Source organism: Vanessa atalanta, chromosome 16, assembly GCF_905147765.1.
Source record: "Vanessa atalanta chromosome 16, ilVanAtal1.2, whole genome shotgun sequence".
Classification (NCBI taxonomy): Eukaryota; Metazoa; Arthropoda; class Insecta; order Lepidoptera; family Nymphalidae; genus Vanessa; species Vanessa atalanta.
In genome coordinates this window covers 7,655,516-7,674,861 of record NC_061886.1, presented here as the reverse complement: position 1 = coordinate 7,674,861, position 19,346 = coordinate 7,655,516, and the positions used below count along the sequence as shown (strand labels likewise).

Genomic DNA, 19,346 nt, shown 5'->3' with positions numbered 1-19,346 from the left:
CGTGCAGTCTACAACATGGGCCCAATTTGTTTTAAATAATTTTATTTATTTATAAATTTTATAATACTGTATACATATACAGGAGATGATTGTCCTAATTCGATATTACAGCACGTTTATTAACAATATTTAAAATAAGTCTCTACGTTATATATGATATAGTCCAAGTGGCTGTAGTTGTGAGTTCACTCAGTCTGCAACAAAACAAATCCACCCTGTCGGCTATGACGTTGAGGGTACGTAACGTGCGCGTCAGTGGCGCCTTTTTGAGCAACTCGGTTCGTCTGTTGGGTATGTATATGTACGCAAAAACATAAACGATTATTCCAGAAGTTTTGACGTACATACTATTAATACATACTAGAAGCAAGCATAAACTTGTTACTTCAATTACACGATTGCACAGAGTTAGTAACTGTTTTGTGGGACAAGGTATAATTTTTGGCAACAGGATAACCAGGGAACGTTCGAAAAATTCAATTATAAATTTGAAAAGAATCTTTAAAGTCCGTTTGTGTGTTAAAGGATATTACAAAACTTATGACTTCTTAGTTGATGGCACACCTTGGGAATGATATGGTCGCTTCTAGGCTGTCTCAAATAACGAAAATATAATTTTGTTTTAGTGTAAAAACAGTAATTGTAAAATATGACTCTTAAAAAAGAGTTTTTCGCCGGTTCTTCTCAGGTCCGAGGTGCTTACTACCAAACCGGTGGTAGATTTTTCACTATCAATAAGCAAGTGTAACGATTCTATTTTGAATAAAGATGTTTGACTTTTGTGACAAAAATGCAACGAGATATTAAAACTGATATTATTTTTTTTTTAAAATGATAAAAATTTTACTACAAATTACAAAACTTTAAAATATAATTTAGGTATTTTAAGTTCCAAAGATACTTAAGCTATTGTCACAAAATATGCAACTACTCATTTACGATTTAAAAAAAACACCTCTTTTTTAAATCACATAAGTAGGCAGAGTGGCAAATGTGCCACCCGATGGTAAGTGGTCATTACTGTCCAAGGATAATACTGTAAGAAATATGAATAATTTTACAAGAATAAGATAAACTAAGATGCTATCCCTTGTGCTTGTAGTGACACTAATTCGCCCTTCAAACCGCAACACAATAATACTTAGTATTGCTGTTTGGTGGTAGAATACATGATGAGTGAAAAACAAAGTAATCATCCGATTTGAACCGTTTTCATTAAAAATACGCGCTTTGTGCACCAAAGTGTGTATATTCATTTTTATAAAGTCGAGTTTACCAAATCAAATTAACTAACACTACTTTAGAAAAGTATGATAACATAACGGTAAACAAATTCTATGGTTGTTGGACTTTACGTATGCTACATAACACACCTCCAACGTGACAGGAAACGTCAGTCCGAAATGCATATAAAACGGGCCCAAGTATTGAGTGGCTTCCGTCAACAGGATCGTCAAATTAACAAGTTATAGTACAAACTCAATCGAATATTGAATAAACAAAGGAATCAGTTGATTGTGAAACGGCCTGTTGTGAATGTGTTAAGTACGAAAGTACTTAACCAGTTAAAGATACAAATTTGTGACATTTTACGTTTTGAACCCAAGCATTTAGTACAAGCCTAGTGATTACATTCTCTTTGATTTTGTACTTCAAATGTACAATCATGAACGAATGTCAAGTGCGGTATTATGTAATTTTTTTTGACGTAATATAAAATACTTGGATAAAATATAATATATTTGCATAGTTGGTCGTACAACGAGAATGGTAAATTAAGTATATGTCCTCCTCTTGTCCGATTTCGATCCCGGCGGACTTTTCAATGGAGAATAGCTAGCAAGAACTTGTGCATGTAGGTTTTTTTTATTTATAAAGTGTAAGTATGTGGATGGAAATATGGGTAAAATGATGCTAGTATTTCAATATCTGATGGTAGTATTTAAAATCGACGATTCAAAAACGTTTCAATGTGAAGTTTACTTGAATAAAATTGCTTTGATTTGATTTGCTAAGTGTTCACCAATGCCCATAGACATTGGTCCTGTAATTAATATTAATAATTCTTTACATTACCAGTGCGCTACCAATCTCGAAAGCTATCAAAACAAAACACAAAAATACTAAATATTACTGTTTGGCGGTAGAATTCTGATGAGTGTTTGGTACATACCAAACCAAAGATGGGTTTACACAAAACCCTACCACCAATATATACATGAAGGGCCGGTTTCATTATCCAATGGGAAGGCAACTAGGAAATGACTGCAAATGAATCAGGCGCAAAACCAATGGCTTTTAGTGTTTTCCGAAGCATAGGAATATTAAAATGGCTAATTTCCAGAGTACGACCTGCTGCAGAAAATGACAAATAACCTCAATACATTTTTAATGACCCAGACCGGGATTTGACGTTGGATCTGAATATCCTGTAACTTTTAAGCTAACCACGAGATGAACTATGGAATCAAATATAGTACAGTGATGAGGAGAGCGTACGATAACTGTAAATATAAATATGTTATAAATATTAAGAATTCAAAGAAATGAGCCGCCTCAATTGTTATTCATAAACAAGAACTAATATTAGAGCTAGCTTTAACTAAGCTTACGTCACGACTCACAATAGAGGCGATTAAAAGTTGCACCCACACGTCATCAGTAAATAAAAGGCTACAACGAAGTTATCTTAACCTTTATTAGGATGTAATGTTGCAATTCTCGTCATCTATAACAGGAGTTACAAATGGGCAATCGCCCACGAATAAAAACGAATGACTGTAGTTTTGTCCTCGAATGTACGCCTACTGCGGCACGTTGACTATTTAAAACACCTTTTGAGTATGTAAAATTCCACTTAGAACTTATATATAACTCAACTTAAGAGTTTTTTATTTTATATAAATTACATTTAACAATGAGTATTAATTGATTTAGTACAACTCATCACGAAGCTATATATTTCAGAGGTGTTATTTATTTGTTTTCTAAGGAGCGTATATAAAAGCTTAATAAATAAATGTAGACAAATCTTACTGTATCTATTCAGTTTGTACTCCTAGTATGCCATCACTAGTAAAGATTGCCTTCTCCAATTACTCCCCTACGTATTCAATACAAAGGAATAGTAAATTAATAACATTTGACCAACTATTATATTTACTACTTACTACTTTACTATTAAAATAATAATAAATAAGTTTTCAGTTTCGCACTGCGTCAATAAATAGACGTAAGTACATATTATAATTTACTAAAATATTTAATTTTAAATTCGCCATAAGCTTTTAGTTCCAAACGGATACTAAAAATATTAATCTAATCGATATCTTATACTATACTTACTACTATATACGATACTTATTCATAGTAAAATTATAAAATACCGAAGCTTACATTCACTACGTATAATGCCGCGGAACTTTTTTTTGTATAAAGTTTACAGTATGTAGAGTTACTTACGAGGTTATGAACTGAAAAAGTGTCAAATCTTTATCTTAATGTTGTGAAAGAAACGAATGCAACACTAAATATTTCTAAACATCTTGCCATACTTCCTCTCGTGATAACACTGAAAAATTATGTTATCAGACGACTGCAATTAATTCACGCGACACTGAACGTATCGTACTCAGCATATACTTACGTTCCATTCAAATAAAAAGAAAAATAAAACTTAGTTCCTTATACATTAACGCGGTAGAGTTTACGATATAATATATTGCGTTTATACGTGGTTAATGGACGTGGAACAATGTTTTCTCTCGTAAGTTTTCATTAACGTAGGCCGTAAGCGGCAACAAGTCGACAATGCATGGAGCGTAGATTAGATGTTCGGCAGATGTCGGCCGAAGGAGTCGTCGGTGCGAGCGCCGTGAGCGCTTCGCCCGCGCCTCCCCTTATCCTTATCATCTTATCAGTCCTTATCAGTTACTCATCGCGAAACCGATCGCGTTTCGGTCGAATATAACTGCAAATACCAGTGATTAGTTCGAAATCGATCATGATCGGCAGATTTTTCGTGTTCGCATTGTTTAACTTGTGCAGTTTCTTTATTATCGGATATGTAAGCGGTCAAGGTGAGAGTTAGTTTTCCATATGTTGCATATTGTTTTTTATGTTATCCTTTAATATAACATGAGTTAGATGAGTAATATATATGTATATGTTACTATGAAGCATGATGCTATTATTATTTTATTCACTCATTCGCAATCCAAATTATTTCTGGTAGTCAAATTATTTGTTTTTACAACAACTTTTAAGGTTTAATTTATCTATTTAGTCAACATTAGTACCGCTGTATAAAAATATATTTATAGTATATGTTTTAAGACACTCAATTATCATGATATATTTAATTAAACATTCGTTCATAAAAAAATAAATATATTAGTATCAATATTAATATTAGATAATGTATTATAACTAAAGTGCTTCTATCGCATTCACCTACTGTTTTATGATTTGAGACCAAATTATTAATATAAGACGAGCCATTCATCGACTTTATTAATCTTTGAAGGTTAACTTAGCTTAGCTTCGTTAGTAGAATCCGTAAAATATATTAAGTAATAATACTTTCAAATAAAACTACGTTTGACGTTTACTATAAGGTTTATATTTAGCTTGGTAATTAAAATATAAACAAAACACGTGTTTAATTATCATGTATAATTAAATTGAAATGAAAGCTAATGCAGTAACATCAATCGTCATAATTAAGCGAAGCTACATCTTATCAGTCCATAAAGACGCGTCTCGCTTCAAAAGGAAAGATTTATTTGTGGCAACGTGAAATAAATGTATTCTAAAATAGCCATACAGATGTCAGAACCCACCTGTTTAAGCATTAGAATTCTGAAATAGAAAATTTCTTGAATACGAATGACAGTTTTATTTACACGACAAGATAGGGATTAATGTGTTAGTGTTAGTGCATATTTGTATCTGCTTAGGTCTAAATTTACACGAACTTTGTAAATATAGCAGATACTTGTCGAGTAGGTACATGAAAATAACCCTTAAATCGATTGCTATATAGAACATATTCCAACGGAACGTGGCTGTTGGTGACGAAGATTATCGAACAAATCAAATACATCTTTTTGCAAATTCCCATGGTCTACTTTTTTATAATATATTTTCAATAGTGTGTGAAAAATATTTCAGGAATTGTAAACTCAGAGAATGCACTACACTGTTGTGTTTAATACTTTCAGGATATATTTTTATGGGTAATCCTACAAATGTTGTGCAGGGTTGATTTGCGAATACCACCCATTCATTTCTTTATATTGCTATTTTCTGGTTTAAAGTGTGAAAGAGCTTGTGGAACGGCAAGCACAAGGGTCATAATATCTCAGAAATTGTGGTTGGCGGTGTATTGCCGGTGTAAGAAGACGTTTTTGTGCATAGATCTTATGTGTCTACGGGCGTTAATTACTATGTAATACACAAAAGAGAAGGTTTACAAAGTACAAAAAAAATTTGAATTGCCTGGAAATTTCTTGATAACTTTATATTATAAATTTCTTTGTCTAATATTCAAATTAACGAGACAAAGTTATTACCACGCTTTTTAGTAAATAAATAAATACCTACGAGTAACACTGTCAACTTACTACTTATTTAAAATTACAATAGTGAAATTTTGATAAAGATGAGTAGAAAGAATGTACACGGAAAAAGATTTACGTTAAATCTATTTCAGGATAAACTGGAATTTACAACAAGGAGTAGGAAATGACGTAAACGTATTTCCGTTCTCGAAAATCATTATACATTAAACAATACTCAATTAATGTTAGTAATTATTATGACTTGCATAAACGTAGATAATAATTACGTTCTAACTGTTTATAGCTTAATTTGTTTAAAATTAGATTTGAACCGGAATATAATATTAAGTTTATGTAAAACTAAATGCGCACGGTATAAGTGAATAAGTGTGTTTATATTAGCAGCATATTGGTTAAGATTTGTTTATTCCTAAGAAGCTTGATTTTAAACAGACGCGAATTCCTTCCTCTACTCAATTTCCTGTTTCTTCTCGTTGCGGTAATGAAATTAACGTAATATGTAAGTGTTATACTATCAGCAGCAGTTCAGGATTAGTAAGTTGGCAGTGTAACACTAATGTGCCTTATAAAGCACGTACAAATGTTGGTCCTTCGACTGATTCCTTTGCAGTCTTAGTCTTCGGATTGCTTAGGCCTTGCGTAGGTTACGTTTGCTTTTGCTATAGCAAATTCGACATACGCTTATTTCGTTTTGTAGTACAACGATATTTCCCTACCACCGAACGTTTTCCATTTATACCTATTATTAATAAAAATAGCTATATATATCTAATATATACTTTATAATATAAGTGATAATAATAATATCCAAAGTGATAAAATAAAATTATCAATTAATTTGACCAAATAAATACAATTAAGCATCCTGTTTGGGCTTTACGAAAAAGGCGCGAATGATTTTTCAAATATGTTTTCTTACAAGAGAATAATTGTTTGAAAGAATCTGTGTATCGTACCCAGAACAATTCTTCTCTTGTGAAAAAACTAAACCTATATAAATCACATACTAGACATAGCATAGGAGTTTATTATATAGCATTAAATAAGTAAAACGATGGATGACACTCGTTAAATATTAACCAAATCTAAAATAAGTGACTTTGAGACTGTAGTTAACAAACGTATATAATAATAATAATAATCTCATTCATCTCGTACGAAAAAACGTCATCTAACTACATTTATAAAAATTTATAGCGTAACTTATCTACGTTGTAATCCAGATAGATGAGGGGGGGGGGGTTATCAAGCGATGAATAGAGAGTGTTAATGAAACATAATGTTAGCGTGGGCGGTTAATAATTACAGATGTGATGTTGTGATCGATACTAACATTATTTATTACACTGTTGGTATCAAACCACGTGCGATTTGTGTCACGCTGCAGTGTATTAAATATCTGTATCAGGATCTACGCCCATTTTAGACAATATATTATTAAATTTGTTTTACAATGGGATTTAGTTAAGTAGGTACCATCGCGTGGTATTGAAATACTTATAACTCTAGACTAAATTTTAAAATATTTTATAAGTTACTTTTTGACAACCATTGTAAACAAATATTTCGACTATTAAGTAATTATATATTTAAAATTTTAAAAACGATTGAAAATTACTTATCAAATTCGAAAAAAACACACAATTGTTAAATTTAGATTAAATTTATTTAATTTTTTTAATATTCATTCAAGAAATCTATCTATTAAATCAATTTTATAATGTACAATCGTATCACGGGTGTCACATTCAAATAAGAAATCAATGGCGGTGTTACAGGCCTACAGACATATTCAGGTCACGCTGCAACAATCTATGTCGCTCACAACAATAGTAATTATATCCACTATTGTAGTCATTGATAAATGTTCAATTAGTATTACGTGGGCTGTTAATTCCTTGATCTTGGTTCAGCATAATAAAACTCTATCGTTCTTTATAATTATTTTTAAAATTGAAACTACTTTTTAATTTAAATTTGGAATTTAATTTGAAGGATGAAATTTATATAACCTTTATATAACATTTTATTATCTTAAATATGTATTAGTGTGTAAATATTTGTATGTAAGTTTATGACTGCACCTCCTACGCCGATGGTTTTAAAAATCTCTCTCAGATTGGGTTGTCTGGAAGTAATGGCTAATTAGCCATAAGTCCGCCCATTGTACAACACTCGTAATCAACATTTATTTTTTATTTTTCGTTTTTGTATTTTACTAATTTTGTTTTATTTATTTATTTTTTATGTGTGTTTCTTTATTTCTGTTTGTGGTGTACAATAAAATATATCTCATTTCATTCATTCATTCATTTCATGAAATAAGAAATTTAAAATATCGGTTAAAACAATGTAAAAAACAGTGAGTATAACATTACAATAAAACTTTCCAACTACCAAGTACATTACGTTTGACGACATTCCGCGACATAAAACCTTTTTTCATATAAGGTCTCTACAATGAACATCTATATAATGTTTATACAATTGAGGAATTTCGGCGACTTTCTCTCTTGATTAATAGCTCATTGTCTCTGACCGGCTATTCATTTGTCGTCATTCATTCATTACCATCTTACATTCATAAAGATATATAAATATATTTTTATCAGTTTGAGTATTTAAGTATCTTAAGTGCTTTAGCGTAGCCATTGCACGGTACGTATAATATAGTCGGTATTAGTAGACGTTGTAGGCACAGTTTTATTCGTATTTGAAAAATAACAAACTTTTTTTTTTTTTATAGAGTCATAGTTTTTCTTTTGATAGAAGACCAGCCACTTTGGTCATTATATCTTGTGCCCTTAGATATATTAAAGCACCTAAGGTTACTATTTCTTTACTCATATAGTCTGATGAGACGGTAATTCGACAAGATCACCGAGAGATCAGAGGGAACGATTATTCGATAAGATATATTCAATTAACGAAATTGACTCGATTTAATTTTCTCACTGAATTCAAATACTTGATACTCGTATATGTCCGCCTAGGTAGGTACTATGTCATTTATTCTACCGCCGTATAGCGATTTATAATATTTTGTTCCGTTCCGTCATGAAGGGTCAATCAGCCTCCAGACTACTGTAATTACAGGCACAAGAGGCATAACGTATGATTTGTGGCGCAATGACGCTTACCATAATAAGGTGTTATCAAATAAAAAACAACATAAAATCTACGAAATCTTAAAGATTATCTGTAGCTTCGAGTAACTATAGTTATATATATAACACATATAGTCTAGAGATATGCATGTTATTATATCATGTGTAAAAAAGTTAGAAATGTTCAGGTAAGCTAAGAAAAATATTTATAATTTGTCAAATTTAAATGAACAAAGGAATCTAATATAATATGTCCAAAAATATGAAAACTGATTAAATTAAAATTCTTGTTTCTCAAATACATGCCTTTCTTATTGTTATGTGTGTTACCTAGTTAACTATATATTGCGCGTAATTTCAGATCATCTATATTTTTTATTTCATTATTTTTATCAAATGTTCCGAAATAATGATGAAATAGAATTTGAATCTGATTCGTTTAAACTATAGGCTACCGCTCTTAACATTTGTATGTTTTTGATTAAAATATCAATTTTTTTATAGTAATAATAACTGTGTAATTAGTAGGATATTCTGGATAAATAGTAATGCCTATTTAAATGTTATTGTAAGATCATCCTGTAAGACTCGTATGCTTTTACGCAGGTGCCAACAAAAAGTGCGAACAGTGCGTTTTTGTAAGAACAATGCGTGAAAACAGAATACAAATTCAAAAGGTTTTTTAAGTACCTATATAAGATAACGACATAATTAAAATTGTGAATTTGTAATCTTTTAATAGCAAGCCTTTTAAAACATAATTTTATAACCCTATTCTTAAAAATATGTATTTAATTTAAATACTTTTTGCTTAAAATTTAAGTAATTAATGTTTTTAACAAAGAATAACATAAGATTAAAATGTGAATTTTATACATATATTTTTTAATGAATACACTTTACATTGCTAACAATACGATAGTATATCTAGGTACATATTATTTAATTTTCTAAATTAAAATAAGAAAGTATATTTTGTTCCTTTTTCCTATTCATTCCGATTAGGTTAATTAGTTTTTTACTCCTAGATGTCTTATTTAGGCGCCCGCTGTTATTCTATTGTTAAATAATTAAAGTTACAATTACTTTTTTCGTAGAGCGATAGAAAGATTACTTAATACTCTACCGCTGACAACAAGTTAATTGACAATTACGATTTCATCAAACAGTTAATCGAGACGGGTAGCGTTTTTAACAATGAGAGTTAGTTTAGGATAACAAATTACTAAAATAACATAATTATTTATTTTTACTAATTAAATAATACGTATTTACAATGCGGCGTCATAATAATATTTATAAATAATCTATATTGATATATTTCATATTTAATTTTTTTTTTTAAATAATTCCTTAAGATTGATAGCAACACCTATGTTTAACGTGTGTTAATTAATTATTATTTTTCTTATTTCCTAACTAACTGTTAACGTCAAGCATGAATGATCTATGAAAAGATTCCGACAATAGCCAACTGACCCTGCAGGGTCAATATCAAATCTGCGATTCAACATCGCTAGTCGACCCGTCGACTAAGCTATTGAGGTTTAAGAGAGATTTCTTTTTACAGTTGAAGAGCAGCTATTGAATAAATTGGTGTGCATCCAACATGAGGAATGTGGGCCCTGTTTGTCCGCTGCTGGCCATTGTCGTTGGTGTGCAGATCCCTACTATAGTTCAACAGCTCCGCGATGTAACGATGATGAAAGGTTAATTAACTATATTTATAATTTTTGATAAACAACCTATATTATAATAACTCTTAAGTTTTTTTTTAAGTTCCACGGTAAAGACAAGGAATCATTATTTTTTTAAATAAATGTGTAACGGATTTTTATTTTAAATTATAAACCGTATTTTAAATATATTTTAATTTTTTTTTTTTTTTAATTTAATTTTAAATAAAGTAATTTAAATGTATATTGTATTTATTATTATATTTAAACTAAATTATAATAATGTTGGTGCGATAATGAAAATTATATTTACATTTTGTAAAACAAACCGACTCACATAACTCGCACATTTAAATTTGGAACTCCTAAAACAATGGATAATTATGAATGCTTATAACGTACTATTTCCTTATATTGCCGTAATGTTCCCGGGTCATTGGGATTAGACATTCCTACATTCTAAGCGTGTCGTTCTTCCTCAACAATCAAGACATCGCATTGATTGATAGTGAGGCGTACATGACAAGGGGAGTGAATACTTTTCAATTTGCCTGGTTTTTTTTCAATCGTTCATCGAGTGTGTTAATATTAACATTGATCGACAATCAACATCGCTTTCGAAATACTAAAGGAGGTTATCATACAACTGAGACACGTGTGTACACGAAATAGATGGCAATGTTCGTTTATTTTTCAACTTATTATACTATATAACGAACAATATATATAATAAATTGAATGTAATATTTTATTTAATAATAAAAGTATTTATTATAAATGAAATAATTATTTTCTATGTATTCATTAAAGTACATCACATGAAAATGTACAATCCAGCGGAGAGAGTAAAATCGAGCGTAGGTACTTATTTCTTACGCAAATAATATAAATTCTTAGGAACTATATAATTATATACATTATATACATTATTTAATCATAATTATTAACAGTCTGGTGGCCACGGGATGCGGTCAGGGCATGATAGAACGCCCTGTCAAACCAGTATGGGAAGTTGCTGAAAATCATTCTCTGCAAGACATGCTACCCGACAGTCACGAGGCAGTTGTGCAAATACAACCGCAAAAAATAAGACTTTCGTTAAAACCACGTACGTACCTTAGTCCTTGTTAAGGCGTCTTTAAAGGCTTGTCATATTTTGCAACGTACATATTTTCCGTTAACGGAAACAGCAAAGAAAATTTAAATATTATCCATTCAATAGTATTTAAAACTTTTATTCTTTGGTCCATATAACTAAAACTATAGTAACTATGACGTTACAAATATCATACTCTCTTGTGTATGAGAATTTTCTATATTTAGATAGAATACTGTCCGTATGTCTTCACCAACCCTCTCCCTTTAATAGATTATGTCGAGTCGCTGTCATAAATCAATTAAAAAATAATAAATTGAGTCTTAAAGTATAAAATTAACATCTTATAGATGTGTACTTGTATTTCAGGTGAAACTAAGAAAATTAAGTTTTCGTATAGACCTGCCAAAAATTACCCTTTAGATTTATATTACTTAATGGATCTCACTTGGTCAATGAAAGACGACAAAGAAACCTTAGTGTCTCTAAGAGACGATCTACCATCGTTGTTGAAGAATTTAACAGATAATTTTAGGTAAATAGAATTCAGTTCGAACGTTCTTTTTTTTAATTTACTTACTCAAAACAATTGAACATCTAAATATTTTATTCATATGAGCTTTAATACTTTTTTTGTTAACTGCTGTTTATTTTAATAATCATTTAGTTGAATTACTTTGTATTTATTTGTTGTAAAATTCTTTTGGCCTATTTTTAACGAAAAATATAATTAAGTATTTTTGACGGCACGTATACTGTGTTGCACGCACTTAAAATCGATTATTTTTAAGAAGCGTGGATGTTCGATTTTCAATTTATTGTTTTAAATTGTAGAATAGGATTTGGTGCCTTCGCCGAAAAACCAATAATGCCATTTATAAGCGTCGATCCAAGGCGACTTGCGAATCCTTGTACGGTGGAAGAAGAGGCGTGTGAGGCAACCTACAGCTATAAACATCACTTAACACTTACAAATCAGGTAAAGCTGAAAACTAAACAATAAGAAACGATAAAAAACTTGTATGTGGTGGTGAAAATTCTGCCACATGTTCGGTTCTACCATCCAACATTTTAAAAAATCTTTTATTTTCTTCTTCAAAATTAGTATTAAAGATTTAGTACATATACGCTACAGATTAAAGTAAAGTTTAATGTGTCGTATTTACCCGTATTCGTTTATTGTTTTCGTAGGTAAATGAATTTATTGAAAAGGTAAACAGTAGTTCAGTGACAGCAAACTTGGACAACGCCGAAGCACAACTAGACGCTTTGGTGCAGGCGATAACTTGTGCTAAGGAGATCGGTTGGTCTCCTCACAGCAGAAAAATAGTCATATTGCTCTCAGATGGGCTTTTTCATACAGCGGGTGACGGGAAATTAGGTATGTGTGATATATCATAAATATTCCTTTTAATTTGCTTTTCCTGCCAAAAATGCTCCTGCTCGTTCTAGTTCAATATTTATGTATGATGGGACTAAAAACATAAATTTGGTAAAAAATTCAAACTTTTTCCTTTTATTTAACCCTTAATTTTCGGATAGAAATCCGAACCGGCACTACTTTGTTTCCACGAATTTAATTTGAGTTTACAATTAAGCTCGAGCCCAATGGTAAAGGAAAGTATGGAATGGTAAAGACTAAGCGTCAATAGCGGTATTGTTAATGAGCCGCCTAGCGATGTAAAAAGTCACAGGTTCGGTCCCTGACACCTTGTGCTAGTGTCGTTTCATTCCTAGCACAAGCTTCAACCTTAATTAGAGGGGCGAATAGGAATATTTGTAATTCCTTAAAATGGGACATTGCTACTATTTTTAAACATATATATATTGTAGGCAACCTACCATTGTCAGAGGAGAGAGAAGTGTTCCTTTGCTTGACAGCGGGACATTTACTTTAATTACTTACCGTTACCTTACTTCCATTTATTCTTTTAACATAGGTGGTGCTTCGTTAAAAAGCGACGAACAATGTCATTTAGATGAGAATGGTTATTATTCCGAAGCGGCCGTATACGATTATCCGTCCATAGCACAAATATACCGACTGCTTGATAAGTACAAGGTAAATATAAATGTGTGTAGATACAGATTAGGCTGCATGTGTTACGCAAATCTGTTTTCCGTTGATATCAGAAAAGCAAAGTATTGCGACTCTGTTTACTCGTGTAATTGAATTGTTGCTCTAGCAAATTATGTTATCTACGTTTACATAACAAATCTCTTATTATTTTGGATATTGAGCAAATATATTAAAGTAATATTCATTGAAAAATTTAAGATAAAGTTTGATTAATTTTAATTTATATCGTTTTTTTTAATTTAATATAACTCAGATACAATTTTAAATGAGTCAATTGATCAACGTTAACCCTACATGTCGCTTAATGTTTTGGAAGTCGTAGGTTTCATCCTAATCCTTTGCACTATTTTCTTCTTCATTCTTAACATAAGTTTTACGCTTAACTGGGAATGAAAATAAGCGAAACTTTGTTTTTTTGTGTAAAATATATCATTTATTTTCATATTTATACGACTGTACTTACAGGTGAATGTAATTTTCGCGGTTACGGAAAATGTGAAGGACCATTACGACAGCCTACACAAGCTGTTGAGTGACTTCACTTACGTAGCCAAACTAGAGAGCGACAGTTCGAACATTCTAAAGCTAGTCAAAATGGGTTATGAAGATATCGTGAGCGTCGTTAATTTTGAGGATGACTCCAGTTCAGGCCCTATAAAGGTTAAATATTTCACCGATTGCGGAGTGAAAGGGGGCTCATTGATAGAAGCGAAGCGTTGCACCGGCGTTGGATATGGCATGACGCTTAATTACGAGGCCCACGTCAGTTTGGAATCTTGTCCGGAATACAAAATGGTAATGGACTTTTTAGCTAACAACATTCTTAACGGAAGTTTAATGAATCATTTCTGTTGGTACACACGTTGTCTGATTTATTTAAATAAGTAATAAACAAAAATAAGTTATAATTTGTTTTAAAAGTCTTTAAATTTTGTTTTCTAAATCAATTTATATGATAATATCTAAATATATGAATGGTTTCTATAAAACGCTCTTCCTAAATATTATTCAAAATCAAACAATAGTTTTATATATTATAGTAGAATTTGGCAGTACATATCTAAGAAAATATCATTATATCATAAAGCATTATAATTAGGTAATTCGAATGAATTGAATGTTTTCAGTCGCACCAAACGATCACGATATCAGAAAGCCAGCTGGGTCAAGACTCTTTAACACTTGATGTAGAAATACAATGCGGTTGTAAATGCCAGAGCGATGAGCAGAAGGATTTGGTTCTAACGTGTCCCCGGAATTCTCATCTTGTCTGTGGAGTTTGTCAATGTAATAAAGGATGGTGAGAATCAAGAACTTTTTTATTTGTAGCGAGAAGTGAAATAGACCTCTTGATGTTGAACAGTCGCTCTCGCGCATTGCATTGCCAACAACGTAAAACCTTCTCTTACACTGTCGTTTGTGCCGGTAATTTCACTGGGCCACTTTTGTCTTATAAATGATAAAATAGTAAATTGATGAGTCGGTGTGAGGATGGCCGATAGAATTGGTGAATTTTAGTCGAAGATCGCAAAATCCGTTCCTGTTGCGTACAATTTTTAATTTTTCATTTTCTAATCTCATGTGTAGGCATTAAGAAATATGTCGTTATGACTTAGTAACATCGTGAAGTTCCAAAATTAAAAACAAGAAACGAGGTATAGCCTGATCTTGTGACATTTTCTATTACTGTGTATGCAATAAAGTGTCCGCTACTTCCAGGTCGGGTCCGTACTGCAACTGCACCATAGAGGACGAGAACGCGTCGGCCGAGCTGCAGGCGCAGTGCCGCGAGCCCAACGTCACGCGCGCGCTCGCGTGCTCCGGCGCCGGCGACTGCGTGTGCGGCCGCTGCCAGTGCGACCGCGGCTCCAGCGGCCGGTACTGCCAGTGCAAGCAATGCGAGATCAGTAGGTCTGTATCTATAGCGATCTATAGCGGTGGTACTTATTAAATTTGATCAGCTTATGCAAACAGCATTTGATCAGCAAAACTATTCCTTCGATACAGTGAAATCATTCAAAAATAATCCAATATGCTCATATCTCACGCTTGATTTTTTTTAATTTTTCATACCTTCACTTCTCTAAGAATACACTTCGTATCTCACTCGAGAAATCTTGACATCCGAATCTACGCAATTTTGATTCATGTATCCTATACATTATATAAATATATATTACAGTAAGTTTCGCATATTACATTAGACTTTTCATGCTCGAAAAAACTCGAAAGTCGGCAGTTAGAACACTAACGAGAATAGCTCTACAGTATCAGCTATGATATAAGATTGCATCCATGTATGCAACTAAAAAAATAGATAGTTGTCATATATCAAAGTATTTGACTGTTTTAATTGTTACAGAGAAAATGGCGTAGAGTGTGGTGGTATAGAGCGAGGTGTGTGTGTGTGCGGCCAGTGCGAGTGTGTGGAGGGGTGGAGCGGCGAGGCGTGCGAGTGCACCGCCGAAACCGACACGTGCGTCGCGCCGGCCTCCAACGAAATCTGTTCAGGACATGGCGATTGTGTTTGCGGTATGACTTTCGGATACTGAATACCAAAAATATTAACATAATTTTTATTTCATAATTATAATTCATTATTTTATGAAGAACAATATATATTTATGTTTACAATCATAGAAGGTTGCAATTCTATTTAATATATTACAGTAACTATTGATTTAGATATGCATTTTTACATATAGTAAGTATACAATCGGTCTAAAATATACCTCTGAGATAATATATATAATAGTATATAATTCGAAACTAATTAGACTTTAATTATATATTTTCAGGTCGATGCCAATGTTCCAATGCTAACGAAGGAGGCACCGTTTATTCTGGACGTTTTTGTGAAACATGTGCAACTTGTGAAAATCCACTTTGTGTTAATGCAGAGCCGTGTGTTCTGTGTCATTTGGATAGCAACTGCACTGATATTTGCACTATCGGAAATATCAACTACACTGTTAGTGAAAGGCTTGATGAAGGTTCGTTTTTAAATACATATTTGAAATAATATATCTATGGATTAACATAGATAGAATATTCTTAGAAATTATACTATGACTTTAAGAACATGGTTGAAGTTAGTTAAGTTGATCTTCGTACTTTTGATATGAGTTTGTTAAAAGTGTTACTTCAGCATGAATGTTATTGATGTCATTCTCAAGGGAGACTTGCCAACTGCGCGGGGAGCACGCTACATTTCTTCCAAAAATAAACCCCCGAACCCGAGACCTCGGAATCTAGATCAGATGGTTAAACACTAACAAATACAAATAGTAAATATAACAAACAGTTAGTATATATGAGTATATTTCAACAGCTGTTTTATGTTGCTGAAATATACTCATATATACCTTGTATATTACCTTGATGACATCATCATCATCTCCAGATCTATTTAGGCAGAAAGGTAGAGACTAACTGCACAGGGACTAACATTAAGCTGTACAATTGAGTACGTTAATATCTTTATTTCCTCCCGATCAAAATCCGATTGGATCGTAAAATCGATACAATTGAAAGTATTTCTAGCATAAGACCGCTTTTACGTGTTATTCGAAGCATGGGATTATTGTATACAAAAACATTTTCCAAATTCCGTCACCAATTGAGAATTTCCCAAGACCTCGATATCGAGCAGATCTTTGCTTCCTTATAACCACAAGACCAATGAGGCAGTCAGATAAAACATTAATCAACACAATATTTGTACATAATAACTCATTTGAAGTAGTTTATAACTCTTCTAGAAACTTCAAAAAGACGATTTAAAAAAAACGTTGAGTATACATTTAATATAAACAAATTTATTTGTAGTAATCGTATTAAATGAGTAACTGTCTCCTACACTAGTAGTTTCTTCTCTTTAAGTTAAGAAACTGTATCGTTTAACGAAATGTAGGTTAAATGATAGTGTTTAGTTTGCGGTGACATTAAGTTTAAGAGCGTGTTTAAACTAAATGTCTTTTCTAAAGAGCCTAATTTAGATGCATTGCGGTGACGGAAATATAACAACGAGTAATTTTCATTTTGCATCTAAATAACTCGTAAAACTATATTACAGCAATGTGCGTGGTGGCGTAACTTATAGCATATAAGTGTGTTGTATCTAATATCTTATGTTTTATATATATAAATTATATAAAAAATTTATAAAATACAGTACACAATATAAAACTAAAACTTTTTGAAATATACAGCTCTCTTTCTCTTTCTTTCTGCGTTATATCTTTCTTCTTTCTCTTGCAACGAAATTAAAACTATCGTGGCTTGTCCTTATTTAATTCTCAGTTTTCGTTTATCTGTGGATAATAAAATTTTGGCCTAAGAAGTTTAATTTAAAAAATAAGTAACTTCTTTTTTTGTAAATCAATCCTTATTACGTCAACTTATTACGTTTCACAAAAACATTATTGTTAAAGTTACATTGCAATGTACATTCTAAGCCCGTATCACACGTTGAAATCTGTAAAGGATTGTCAAGACATGGCGAGCGGATGTATCATATCACGCTGGCAAGGCGGAATCGTTAAAAGAGAGAACACTATAATTATGATTTTCTCTTTAAGGATATGTAATGTACATTACCGTGTGTTAACTTTCAAGTAATTTGTAAATTTTATTTAATCTTAAGATTCATAGAATCGTTTTAGTGTTAGTATGTTAACATTCGCAAGTGTATGATCGTGTATGAGCGGTGCACATCCGCCAGATATTCATAGTAGGTGACATATTAACCAGTGCTAAATTAACTATAATGTTACTAAGATCAGAATTAATATATAATAACTATAAAAATTAATTATGTAATAACTATCGCAATTATCGCGCGTTTTGAGAATGGGATGCAACTTTATCAAAGTACATATATTTTAAATGTTATTTCTTGAGCGAAGTAGCGCTAGCAAAGATCGTTAGTCATCCATCCTAACATTCGAATTCATAATGTGAGTGAGATGATTTGATTTTTTAACTTCATATTTGAACATTAATTTAAGAAAATACGTATAAGTAGAAAGGTACATTTAAAGTATTTTTTTCTGATTCAGAAACATCAAACAACGATGACACATCGTGCATATTGCGACATGAGGAAGGCGGTCTCGAGTGCGACTACAGATACACGTATAAGGCTGCTATTAAATCTACGATAGCGATGGAGATCGTCATCAGGGCTAAATTTTGTTCCCAGCCAACGAGCGCCAAGATTATGACGACATCACTGATAATAATGGCTTGTGTTGTGGCCGCCGGTCTTATTTTCATATTTTTCATTAAATGTGCTCAAGTGGTATCTGACCGACGAGCATATGCCAAGTTTCTGCAAGAAGCACAGGAAAGCAGGAAGAACATGCAAGAGTTGAACCCCCTGTATAAATCACCAATATCGGAATTTAAATTACCAGAATCATATCCGAGAGACCGGCATGATTTATAATATAACAGTGAATTTAAAACTATTTGTAGGTAAGTATAATGTATTGATGTACTTACGCTTAAATTGGATCAATATATGTATTTTATTGTAATATTGTGGAACAGTACAAAGTTGGTTCTAATAATTTTAATTAGAGTTTTATCAATGAAGTTGAATGTTTTATTGTAATAAATCTATTCTGTAAAATAGTGTATGTAGACTGTGGCATAATGTACTTATTTTTGTATTAATTAAAGAGTATAATATTAATATTTTTTTTTATATTATAATTTATAAACGTATTTAAGTGGATATTTTTAGTTGGAAAATATTATTGAAACGTACGTGATCCGATCAACAAAAGTCGGTTTTGGGTT

General features: G+C 31.8%; 1 protein-coding gene across 1 annotated transcript; it reads left to right on the top strand.

Moving 5' to 3' along the window:
* Positions 1-3,840: 3,840 nt before the first annotated feature.
* LOC125070007 (integrin beta-nu-like) lies at positions 3,841-19,216 on the top strand. Its single transcript, XM_047679672.1, has 13 exons — positions 3,841-4,079; positions 10,260-10,398; positions 11,316-11,473; positions 11,831-11,996; positions 12,296-12,440; positions 12,653-12,842; positions 13,402-13,523; positions 14,007-14,336; positions 14,669-14,841; positions 15,261-15,452; positions 15,904-16,073; positions 16,340-16,534; positions 18,602-19,216. The coding sequence occupies exons 1-13, from the start codon at positions 4,004-4,006 to the stop codon at positions 18,988-18,990; spliced, it is 2,445 nt and encodes an 814-aa protein (XP_047535628.1). The 5' UTR covers positions 3,841-4,003; the 3' UTR covers positions 18,991-19,216.
* Positions 19,217-19,346: the final 130 nt, after the last annotated feature.